At 40.2% G+C, this 12,521-nt stretch overlaps 1 protein-coding gene across 2 annotated transcripts in view; it reads left to right on the forward strand.

The window, feature by feature from the left end:
- src (v-src avian sarcoma (Schmidt-Ruppin A-2) viral oncogene homolog) overlaps positions 1–12,521 on the forward strand; it is a 51,565-nt gene that overhangs the window by 14,377 nt on the left and 24,667 nt on the right. For both annotated transcript variants that reach the window (XM_061839151.1, XM_061839158.1), the window contains exons 2-3: positions 9,953–10,213; positions 11,184–11,283. In XM_061839151.1, coding sequence (XP_061695135.1) covers positions 9,961–10,213; positions 11,184–11,283 — 353 coding nt within the window. In that variant the 5' untranslated portion in view covers positions 9,953–9,960. The remainder of the gene's footprint in view (positions 1–9,952; positions 10,214–11,183; positions 11,284–12,521) is intronic.

The following is a 12,521-nucleotide window of genomic DNA, read 5'->3' on the forward strand; positions in this document are numbered from 1 at the left end:
ACTTGACTTTGTTTCATCCTCACAGCAGGTAATATCTTCTCAAGTCTGCATAGAAAAAAAAAATCTGAACATCTGAAGTAAGTTTGACCAATTTTGATATCCCCGTAGACGTAAAGAACCTTTACAAAATGATGAAGAATGCTGTTGACATAATTGCAAAGATTATAAATTCTGTACTGGCGATATGGGCTCTGAGTTTGTCTGTATGTTTTCCATTGACGGTTGCAATTGTTTTGTTTTTTTTTCTTTTTTTTCTAGTTTGGGTGTCCAAGTAAAACATTTGTAGGTGGGGGGAGCCCAACCAGTAAAAGACTGTTCATATTCAACCAATGCCCTGAAGACTCCAAAGATTTGGAGCGCTTGTCCTTATCTAATGCATAAATAAGCGAAACCTTCCCCAACCAAGCAACCACTTGCCACAGGGATTTTTGTACAGCCCATCCTAGTTTCATTGTAGCTTCTTCTTCAAGCGCTATTAAGCCAGAATGAGGCAAACGAAATGAGGCACATAGCTAGGGAGAGCCAATCACACGAGGAAGAAGCGGAAGTTATCTGGAAAGAAAAAATGGCTTTTGGCTATTTTTCAAATACATCAAAAATTGTAATCATGGAAATTTTAAAAATCAACTGTAATCTACTTAGATATTTTCTCCCAGTTATGCAATTATTGCAATTACCACATTTTGTATTTTTTTTCATTACAAGTAATTAGTTACTCCCCAGCACTGCATACATGCATAGAGTAAAGGAAGCTTAACTAAGAAAATAATAACTCATGACATCAAAACAGTGAAAAACAGTGAGTGTACAGCTGAATAACTTGCAGAATGATTCTCAGTTTATTTTTCATTTCTTTGGATTTAGCAAGCTTATGGTCGAGGGAATAAAGGAGTTTTGGGAAGCGATTTGTTTTCTGCACAGGTGTGATGGTCTGAGCGCTCCCGGTCCTTAAAAGTCTCCTTGTGATTAATGCGGATGCATGTATATTTTGTAAACTTCCGGCCAGTCTGATGCTTCAACATCTGCCATTCGACAAGTTGTCACCGAGGTCATGTTCGCTATGGATGTCTCAGAAAGACGAACACAGCGAACGTACATATGTGTATATCTTTTCACCAAATTTTGTTTTAAGGTTAGGTTAGGGTTAGGATATAACTTATATTAGCTCCCTCTATGCAGAAGAAGGGGAACTATGAGACTGGGGGATTTCTCAGTAAGCGTCTGCTACATGCCCAGAGTTTCCCTGTTAGTAACGCATGTGCATTAATCACAAGGAGACTTTTCAGCACGGTGGAGCGCTCAGACCGTCACACCGGCACGTAATTTCGCTGACCTGAAGGCATTATTACATATGCATTGCTAATTGCATGATCGAATTGGGTTAAAAGTCTATTCATGTTCTTTGTAAAGGTCGTTAATAAAATATAATGTACAATTCATTGATAGTTCTCGTATAGTTTGTTAAAGAAGCTTCCTTAAATGTCCACATTCTTAATTTGACACATTTTGCAGTACAGTATTTCATATTAAATAGTAGACAACTCTGACTTCTCGTCATCCAGTACGAGTTGATCTCGAGTGAAGCAGACATTGCAATGAAATGAAAGGGATGCATGGTATGCGCGCCAGGCTGAGGATCTTGGCACTTCCTATGGCCACAATGACCCCTGCCCACTGGTCACAACAGCCCCTAAATCAGCTGTCCCGAGCCTTCTCTGAAAATTAGCCTTTCATAGAAGACCTCCTGTGGCTATATCTGCCCACTGTAACGCTGCATTGGCTTAGAGTAATCATATTTCACACTAAGCTGTGATTACAGTTCCTTCGTGGGTGCTATATAAAGCATAATGAGAATTAAAAAAAGATGGACTGATCCAAAACTGCTCCATCTGTAATCTTATGAACCTTTAAAGCTCTGCATCTATGATGTCAGCCAGCTGTCAAGTTCCACCTTCACTTTAAATAACTGAACTGACTTCACTTTTGTGGACCCAAATATATATATATATATATATATATATATATATATATATATATATATTCAGAGTACAAATTAGAAAACAAAAGCTTATATTCAAATGCATGTAAATCAATTTATATAACCCACCAAGTTTGGCCTTTGTGAAGGTCTTTCCTGTACTGAATGGCATTCTAGTTTTTGTGATTGTTCTCCCTACAGTCAATAAATGATCAAATAAATTACAGCTTTGGAATTGGAATGACTGATGGTGTAAGGATTAACTCATTTGACTTCCATGTCAGCAGTGTGGCTTCAGTTTCCACTCAGTGATGCGGTGAATGTCAATGTGAAAGGTTGCGTGTCTCTATATGTGTGTCCTGTGATTGACTGGCGACCAGTCCGCACAGACGTGGTTGGGTCTTCCTTTTAACAGTGCCCAGTGCAGGGTAAGTGGTATAGTACCGCAATTTCTCAAGTATATACCCCCCTCCCCCCACCCTCCCCGAGGAGGTCAGCGTTCAGTTTGGTGGTGCACATTACCCTTAATTTATATAAATGTGTAACAGAAGACATCAAATATATCAAAATGTATATGTATACCTTCTTTTCCCCTACTCTATGTACCTGTATACGACTATACAATGTGATTGTATTCTTTTGTTTTTCATCCATACCTAAATATAATGCGCTCTCTTAAAATATTTTTGGAAAAAATTGCACATTATTTTTGAGAAATTATGGCAGATGGATGGACTATTTGCATTGCTGTATTATCCTGTCCAGTGTTGTTTAATAATGATTGTGTGTCAAGAGCTATTTGTTGATTGTGTGGAGGGGCGGTGGGGGTAGGAAGGGGGGCTTTGAATTATTGGAGGGTGAGGAGCAGCTGATATTTGGTATGCAGCCTGTCCTGACTTCCTCTGGAATTTTTCCACCAGATATATTTTTTGCCGTACGAAAGGTTTTATGCTTTGAGCAAATAGGTTTTTGTTATCCCGCCGCAGTTCAGTCCCAAATCTCTATAGTCCCTATAGTCCCCCCCCCCCCCCCCACACCATATCTTTGTCCTTTAACACAAGGTGACAGATGTGACTGAGGTCCAAAGGTAGTCCCTTTAGGATATGCTTACATAAAATAACATGTAAAAATTAAGAACATTTATTTTATCTTTGCATTTTACATACAATATTCAGAGAGGCCTACGAAAACGTGTAAAATGCATTCCAGCCCAGTAGTTGTTGATGTTGCTTTGTGAGAAATGCTACACAGTTGTCATTCTGTCTAATGCAAAACGATCTTTTTAATACCTTTAGTCATTGTACGAATGAGTTTTTGAAGGGTGAACTCTTTAAGTCTTGTGATTCTGTGGACACAGCTGCAGGTGAAATTTCCTAGATTCCTGTTGTTTCAGGTAATCAGCTAAAATTAATTGTCGTTAAATTCAAAGATTTTCCAAATGTACTTTTGTTTTTTATTTTATTATATTTATTTATCCAAGAATTGTCAGATTGAGATACAAGATCTCTTCTTCCATGGAGGGCATTCCTTTACAATAAAAGAGAAGAATTATTATTTAATCTATTATTTTAATGATTAAATTAGTTTTTCCCTTAAAAAGAAATATTTAATTGGTGTTAAAATTATGAGGGGGTCCTTGTGAAAATTGTCTCCTCTGTCAGGAGTCCCTGGACACCAAAGATTTGTAGCATCCCCGTTCTATACAGTCATATACCTATGGCTAAAAAGTAAGCATGGTGAGGTTTACACAAGGAAAAGCTGTTAGGAATGGTGTTAACGAAACTTAGAGCTGTGAGCAAGTAACAGGCCCGCTCTTTGTTACAAACAAACTGAGCCTTGAAAACAGCATCTAGTCGTATACGTTCTGTTCTTTTGTTCCACAAAGTTCCAGCTCGTATATTTATTCAACACCAACACCTGGTTGCACTTTCTACTGCGCACATTTTCACACAATAATCACATTGTATACTCACATTTGATCTCTGCTGAGCGATGTTGATCACAAGCATGCCTCTATGTTAGCAGATAGTGAGCTACGCTAAGCTAATGAGCTTTAAACGTTTCATCGCGCACGACAAAGTGAGTCATACGCATCCAGATAGATAATTTTTTGCTCACTCCCTTCTCTGTTTCCATCCAAAAGACTAACACACATCTTAAATGTCAATATACCGTATTTTCCGCACCTTCAATGACTGGCCTATTTGAAAACATATATAAGGCGCACTGCATTATAAGGCGCATAGAATACACGCGACAGTAGAGGTTGGGCTTTCTTTATACATCCATTAAATAGGCTGCGCTCAAGGGGTCAATATTGATCCATATATAAGGCGCACCTGATTATAAGGCGCACTGTCAGCTTTTGAGAAAATTAAAGGCTCTTAGGTGCGCCCTATAGACAAAGAAGAAGAGCCTACAACTGAGTGTAGGGACTTTGAATGTTGGGACTATGACAGGAAAAGCTCAGGAGTTGGTTGACATGATGATTAGGAGAAAGGTTGATATTCTGTGCATCCAAGAGAGCAGGTGGAAAGGTAGTAAGGCTAGAAGTTTGGGAGCAGGGTTTAAATTATTCAACCACAGAGTAGATGGGAAGAGAAATGGAGTAGGGGTTATTTTAAAGGATGAGCTGGCTAAGAATGTCTTGGAGGTGAAAAGAGTATCAGATCGAGTGATGAGACTAAAATTTGAAATTGAGGGTGTTATGTATAATGTGGTTAGCGGCTATGCACCACAGGTAGGATGTGACCTAGAGTTGAAAGAGGAACTAGATGAAGTAGTTCTGAGCATCCCAGACAGAGAGAGAGTTGTGATTGGTGCAGATTGTAATGGACATATTGGTAAAGGAAACAGGGGCGATGAAGAAGTGATGGGTAAGTACGGCATCCAGGAAAGGAACTTTGAAGGGCAGATGGTGGTGGACTTTGCAAAAAGGATGGAGATGGCTGTAGTGAACACTTACTTACTCACGGAAGAGGGAGGAACATATAGTGACCTACAAGAGCGGAGGTAGAACCACGCAGGTAGATTATATTTTGTGCAGACGATGTAATCTGAAGGAGGTTACTGACTGTAAAGTAGTGGTAGGGGAGAGTGTAGCTCGACAGCATAGGATGGTAGTATGTAGGATGATTCTGGTGGTGGGTAGGAAGATTAAGAAGACAAAGGTAGAGCAGAGAACCATGTGGTGGAAGCTGAGAAAGGAAGAATGTTGTGCGGCCTTCCGGAAAGAGGTGAGACAGGCTCTCGATGGACAACCGAAGCTCCCGGAAGACTGGACGACGACAGCCAAGGTGATCAGAGAGACAGGCAGGAGAGTACTTGGTGTGTCATCTGGTAGGAAAGGGGAGAAAGAGACTTGGTGGTGGAACCCCATAATACAGGGAGTCATACAAGGAACGAGATTAGCGAAGAAGAAGTGGGATACTGAGAGGACTGAGGAGAGGCGAAAGGAGTACATCGAGATGCGACGTAGGGCAAAGATAGAGGTGGCAAAGGCTAAACAAGAGGCATATGAAGACATGTACACCAGGTTGGACACGAAAGAAGGAGAAAAGGATCTCTACAGGTTGGCCAGACAGAGGGATAGAGATGGGAAGGATGTGCAGAAGGTTAGGGTGATTAAGGATAGAGATGGAAATGTGTTGACTGGTGCCGGTAGTGTGCTAAATAGATGGAAAGAATACTTTGAGAAGTTGATGAATGAAGAAAATGAGAGAGAAGGAAGAGTTGAAGAGGCAAGAGTGAAGGACCAGGAAGTGGAAATGATTACTAAGGGGGAAGTCAGAAAGGCACTACAAAGGATGAAAAATGGAAAGGCAGTTGGTCCTGATGACATACCGGTAGAGGTATGGAAGCAATTTGGAGAGATGGCTGTGGAGTTTTTGACCAACTTATTCAACAGAATACTAGCGGGCAAAAAGATGCCTGAAGAATGGAGGAAAAGTGTTCTAGTTCCCATTTTTAAGAACAAAGGGGATGTTCAGAGCTGTGGGAACTATAGAGGAATAAAGATGATGAGCCACACAATGAAGTTATGGGAAAGAGTAGTGGAGGCTAGACTCAGGACAGAAGTAAGTATCTGCGAGCAACAGTATGGTTTCATGCCTAGAAAGAGTACCACAGATGCATTATTTGCCTTGAGGATGCTCGTGGAAAAGTACAGAGAAGGTCAGAAGGAGCTACATTGTGTCTTTGTGGATCTAGAGAAAGCCTATGAGAGTACCAAGAGAGGAACTGTGGTACTGCATGCGTAAGTCTGGTGTGGCAGAGAAGTATGTTAAAATAGTACAGGACATGTATGATGGCAGCAGAACAATGGTGAGGTGTGCCTTAGGTGTGACAGAGGAATTTAAGGTGGAGGTGGGACTGCATCAGGGATCAGCTCTGAGCCCCTTCCTGTTTGCAGTGGTAATGGATAGGCTGACAGATGAGGTTAGACTGGAATCCCCTTGGACCATGATGTTCGCAGATGATATTGTGATATGCAGTGAAAGCAGGGAGCATGCAGAGGAACAATTAGAAAGATGGAGACATGCACTGGAAAGGAGAGGAATGAAGATTAGCCGAAGTAAAACAGAATATATGTGCGTCAATGAGAAAAGTGGAGGGGGAAGAGTGAGGCTACAGGGAGAAGAGATAGCGAGGGTGGACGACTTCAAATACTTGGGGTCAACAATACAGAGCAATGGAGAGTGTGGTCAGGAAGTGAAGAAACGGGTCCAAGCAGGTTGGAACAGCTGGCGAAAGGTGTCTGGTGTGTTATGTGACAGAAGAGTGTCTGCTAGGATGAAGGGCAAAGTTTACAAAACAGTGGTGAGGCCGGCCATGATGTACGGATTAGAGACGGTGGCACTGAAGAAACAACAGGAAGCTGAACTGGAGGTGGCAGAAATGAAGATGTTGAGGTTCTCGCTCGGAGTGACCAGGTTGGATAGGATTAGAAATGAGCTCATTAGAGGGACAGCCAAAGCTGGATGTTTTGGAGACAAGATTCGAGAGAGCAGACTTCGATGGTTTGGACATGTTCAGAGGCGAGAGAGTGAGTATATTGGTAGAAGGATGCTGAGGATGGAGCTCCCAGGCAAAAGAGCGAGAGGAAGACCAAAGAGAAGGTTTATGGATGTGGTGAGGGAAGACATGAGGGCAGTTGGGGTTAGAGAGGAAGATGCAGGAGATAGGCTAAGATGGCAAAAGATGACACGCTGTGGCGACCCCTAACGGGACAAGCCGAAAGGAAAAGAAGAAGAAGGTGCGCCCTATAGTGCGGAAAATATGGTTAGTGCTTTAAAAAAAAAAGCACAAAGACTGGTTTCTCGGTCCAACTGGAGGCACTACGGGAACAAGTAACGAGATGTGGGATATAGAATAGGACATGAGGGGCGAAAAAAAAAAAAAGTTGAAGAAAAAAGTAGCCTTGTGCTAACTGCTGTGCGCTAACTGAAAAATAAAACCCAGTAAAATAAATTGCAAGTGTGTTTCCTAGAAATACGACAGATGCACACCTCAATATAAAGTCTGCTGTGCGTAAATCCAATTATTTCCCAGTATTGGTACATTTGATTGAGGACCTTTTAAAATTCTTTAAATCAGTATATTTTCATCCAGAAGTCTAATTTGCCCAACACTGGTCAATCCCAGTGGATTGTTGGCTATAAATTGATGCATAGATATAATGAAGATATCGTTACACACCATGTTAAATAAAACCACAATGAAGGTGTGGGTTTTCAAATACTCATGCACTTGTATGCTCTTTTCACAAATGACTTTTTAGAGTTTATGATGGATTATAGTGTTAATTTTAAAAACGTTCATGTTGAGACCTATTTACGAATTTTTATTTTATTTTTAGTCAACAAACCAAAAAACAATACTTCTTTAATAATCAATTTTCTCCTAATTGCAGACTAGCGTAAAACCTCTTGAATAGATAGACGTCACAAATTGTAAAGTCTTCGGTCTTTAGGGTTTTTTTTTGGTCTTCTTCCAAAGGAAGAACCGTATTGATTTTAGGTGATCTTTGACGCAATGTGGCTAACATTGCTCGGATAAAATCAGTGTGTTGTCCTTGTCATCTGAATTTCTTTTATCTTTCAACTTTAGAAGAACAAAACATACTTTGGGTCACAGTCATTCTTTACATTCTCTGTATTATATGACTAATGAAGATGAGTAATTTAAACAACTCCAAACAGCAATGTGGCCATTGGCTTTTGTAGAATTATCTTGAAGGAAAAAAAAAAAAGATGGAATGAGCACAACTTATACCTCTAAAACCTTCCACCAGAAATAAATTAAGGGAAAAAACTATTGATTACTTAAGTGCATGACTTATTCCACTGCCCACAGTCCTCACCTTGGGAATACTTTAATGTCCTATTTTACTGCTATTGGGCTGAAACCTCCCATATCCAAACTTGATAAACTTATTTTTCTTTTTTCTTAGATTGATTCCATTGATCAGTACCCACATGGTTTGTTATTTTTATCAATTGTTGTCTAATCTGGCATGGAAGAAAACTGGTTACCACATCTGCCACACAGTTCTGAGGCTCTGGTTTCAAATCAAGCCTCACCTTTGTGGATTTTGTTCTGCAAAGGTATTGTCCGAATTCTCCGGTTTCCTCTCACATCCCAAAACATGCATGGTAGATTAATTTGGAACTCTAAATTGGCCAAAGTTGTGAAAATGAGTGCAAATTGTTGTTGATACTCTATATGCCCCGCAATTGGCTGGCAACCAGTTCAGGGTGTACCTCTCCTCTAGCACAGAGTCAGCTGGGAGATGCAGGACCCCTATGACCCAGGTGAGAATAAGCAGTATGGAAAATTGTTGATGGATATTGTCCAATCTAAACTGTTGAAATGGCTTTCTGTTTTTGACAATGTAATATTATTGGCTCAACAAATGTCTTTATTTTTGTTGTTTTTCGGAAAGTGATCAATTTGGAGATGTGATGTTTCCAGCCGCTGCCGATGCACGTTTACAATGAGTTTTTAGGGTATTATTTAGAAATGTTATTTAGTAATGTAGTTTGAAACGTCACTGTAATTTTGACACATTGATTTGGAGAACCTCTCTGAATTTTGGCCCATACAAGCTTATTAGTGGATATTCTTAACTGAAACCTGTTTCAGCTAGTCTGAAAAAAAGTTCCCAGAGTAGCAGACCAAACAAAAGGATATTGGAGATATATTGAAAAATAATGATTATAGTGTTTAACTCTTGGTGTTTGCTGACCAGATTTTCTTGAGGGAGTATCACAAAAAAATGCATTTTTTTCCTCAACAGTAAAACTCAATCCCTCCAAAACCTTTTTATTTTTTATATTTTTTTTTTATTTTTTGTGCCTTGTATTTGGGTTGAGGTTGGGGGTGTGGTGGGGGATTCTGTCATGGTACTATTTCTATCTTTCAGGCATTGCATATTTATGAGTATTGATGGATTCATGTACTGTATGACGGTTTTCAACTGGTGGGTCAGAAGTCGCACAAAGGTGTGCTGCTTTTAACAGAATACGGCAAGAGCTAAAAGTCAGGGAAAACCTACTAGAACATCTGAAATGTATCTAGGGGTAATCAAAGTTAATGTCACAGGTGTGTGCAACTCCAAGCTTTCCACGATTGGGAAACTGTGATAGTGATATGCAGTGTTCATATTGACTGGAGGTTGTAACTTTGCAGCTATTGAATGTATTTGATTCACTTTTACACATGTAGTATTCCTGTTCCTCCCCACTCTCATCCATAACAATGTGAGGTACACACCTCTATTTATGTTCAGAACTATTGCAAAAGGAATTTCTGTTAAAGTGGATCCCAACTTAATGATTATGGGAAAAATATGAGTCCTTTGGTTAGACCAAATAAGTAAGATTGCTATAGATAAACTCGTTTTTACAGTGGTTTGCATATTTTTCAATCATCACCTCATTTCCCCCCACTCCTCTGTCTTTCAATACTTTCCAGGCCTCACGATGGGGGGATCCAAAAGTAAGCCCAAGGAGTCCGGTCCACGCACCATCAGCCTCGATGCCAACCTCAGCTCTGGGGCAGGGGCTGGCGGGCACCACTTGAACTCTGCTCAGCAGTCCTTAACTCCCAGTCGGAGCGCCACTGTGGAGGGAGGCCTCGCCGGCAACCATTCCATGAGTAATAAGCCCGAACTGGCCCTGTTTGGCGGCGTGGACAACAGTAGCCATAACTCCTCAAGTAGACTCACACTAGCAGGTGAAAAGACTTTTCTGTCTTTTTTCTTTTAATGGTTTATTGTGTGTGGTGGCGGCACGGTGGCTCAGCTGGCAAAGCGTTGGCCTCACAGTTCTGAGGTCCCGGTTTCAATCCTGGACCCGCCTATATGGAGTTTGCATGTTTTCCCCATCCCTCCATGGGTTTCCGTCCCACATTCCAAAAATGTGCAACATTAATTGGACACTCTAAATTGCCCTCAGGTGTGATTGTAAGTGCGGTTGTTTGTCTCAATGTGCCTTGCAATTGGCTGGCAACCAGTTCAGAGTGTACCCCGCCTCCTGCCCATTGACAGCTGGGATAGGCTCCAGCGCTCCCCGCGAACCTCGTGAGGATAAGCGGTGAAGAAAATGGATGGATGGATTGTGTGTGGTTATGGCAATGTGCAATTGAACGTTTAGAGTTGTGCACAATCCATTTTGGGAAATAATTTAAAAAGTGTGTGTGTGTGTGTGGTGTGTGTGTGTGTGTGTGTGTGTGCGCGCGCGCGTGCGTGTGCATGTGTGTGCGTGCGCGTGTGCGTGCGTGCGTGCGTGCGTGCGCGTGTGTGTGTGTGTGTGTGTGTGTGTGTGTTGGGGTGCGTGTTCCAGTGTGAAGAGAGTGTAACATTTTATTTATTTTCATAAATTATATACTGTGCATATAAAAATACACTGAACAACACATTAACTTTGATAAGTAACAGTTTTATGGGCTGCTCCTTTGTAAATACAGTAACTGATTCCAGATATGTTGCATAATCAAAAGATGCAAATCCAGCCATAAAAACCTCACTGAATTGATCTGCCCTGAGGTACAGTGGAAATTCTCGTGATGTTGTGCTTAACAGTGGTTTGAACTGTAAAATGTGGCTTTTTATATCCTCTGAGGCGACATATGCAGTTCAGCTATACAGTATCCTTGGTATTCTTAATCAGTGTACCATTGTACTGATAGTTTTCTCTCCACACAGGAGGCGTAACAACCTTCGTGGCATTGTATGACTACGAGTCTCGAACAGCCTCTGATTTGTCATTCAGAAAGGGAGAACGCCTCCAGATAGTCAACAACACGTAAGGAACACTAAGCAAACTTTATTTATAAGGTGCTTTAAAATAACCCCAGCTGCACATTATACATAAGTAAAAAAAAAAACAAAAAACAATGACAATAATTATTGCCTCCATGTTTTTTTAAGCACTACATCTCACATGGTCTTGTCAAATAATGTGCAACATGATATAATCTTTGTCTCATACAATTTATTGTTTAGAAATCTTTAGCAGTACATCCAGGAGAATGTCTTTGGATCCGGTTGGATAGCTTCTGTTTTTAATTGACATTATTTACAAACCCCAATTCAAATGACACTAGGATTTTGTATAAAATGTAAGTGAAAACAATACTGTACAATGATTTACATATCCTTTAACCTATTATCAATTAAATAGTTTCCAAAGAAATTTAATGTTTGAACTGTTGAAATGTTTCCCCTCAAATATTGACTCTTTTTTTAATTTGATGCCTGCAACTCCTTCCCAAACAGCTGGACAGGGAAATGTTTACCACTGTGTTACGTCACCTTGCCTGCTAACAACACTCAATGAGAGTTTAGGAATTGAGGAGACTAGTTGTTGAAGCTTTGTAGGTGGAATTGTTGCTTGATATACAACTTCACTTGCTCAACAATCTGGTGTCTCCATTGATGAGAAAATATTTGCAAAAAAAAAAATAAAAAGATCAGGATTTTTGTGGCCGATCACAGAGTAGAAAAAACAATAACCGATCCCATCACAAGATGGACCAATGTGTCTATTTAAATGACGTGTCCATTTAGTCAATATACTTGTGTACTGTGTACAACATATGTTCAAAAATATCTTCAGGTCATTATTCTAATCAGTCAGATCAACCCAACCTTACAACATGACAGAAAAAATGGGTGCTAACCTGTAATCACCATCCTTTTAGAGCATGATTCGACAGAATGCCGATAGTGCTAGCACTAGCTTGCTATGCTACAAAACATTTTGTTCCCTGCCTTATAAATAAAGCAGTTTTTCTATTCAAATATACTGTACACAATGGTAATGCGAAGTAAAAGTCTTTTCGGAGCCCATCACTAATGTTATTGATCGGCTCAGCGAATCACATTAAAGCTGATCAGCATAAAATGCTAATTATCGTCAGATACCAATCAAATCGCTGTAGTCTAGTTTATTCAAAGGAATATCGATTTAAAATCATTTACACATTGTATTCTGTTTTGACTTACATATTATACAACTTCATTGGAATTGAAGTTGTGCAT

Source organism: Syngnathoides biaculeatus, chromosome 2, assembly GCF_019802595.1.
Source record: "Syngnathoides biaculeatus isolate LvHL_M chromosome 2, ASM1980259v1, whole genome shotgun sequence".
In the NCBI taxonomy this organism is placed as follows: domain Eukaryota; kingdom Metazoa; phylum Chordata; class Actinopteri; order Syngnathiformes; family Syngnathidae; genus Syngnathoides; species Syngnathoides biaculeatus.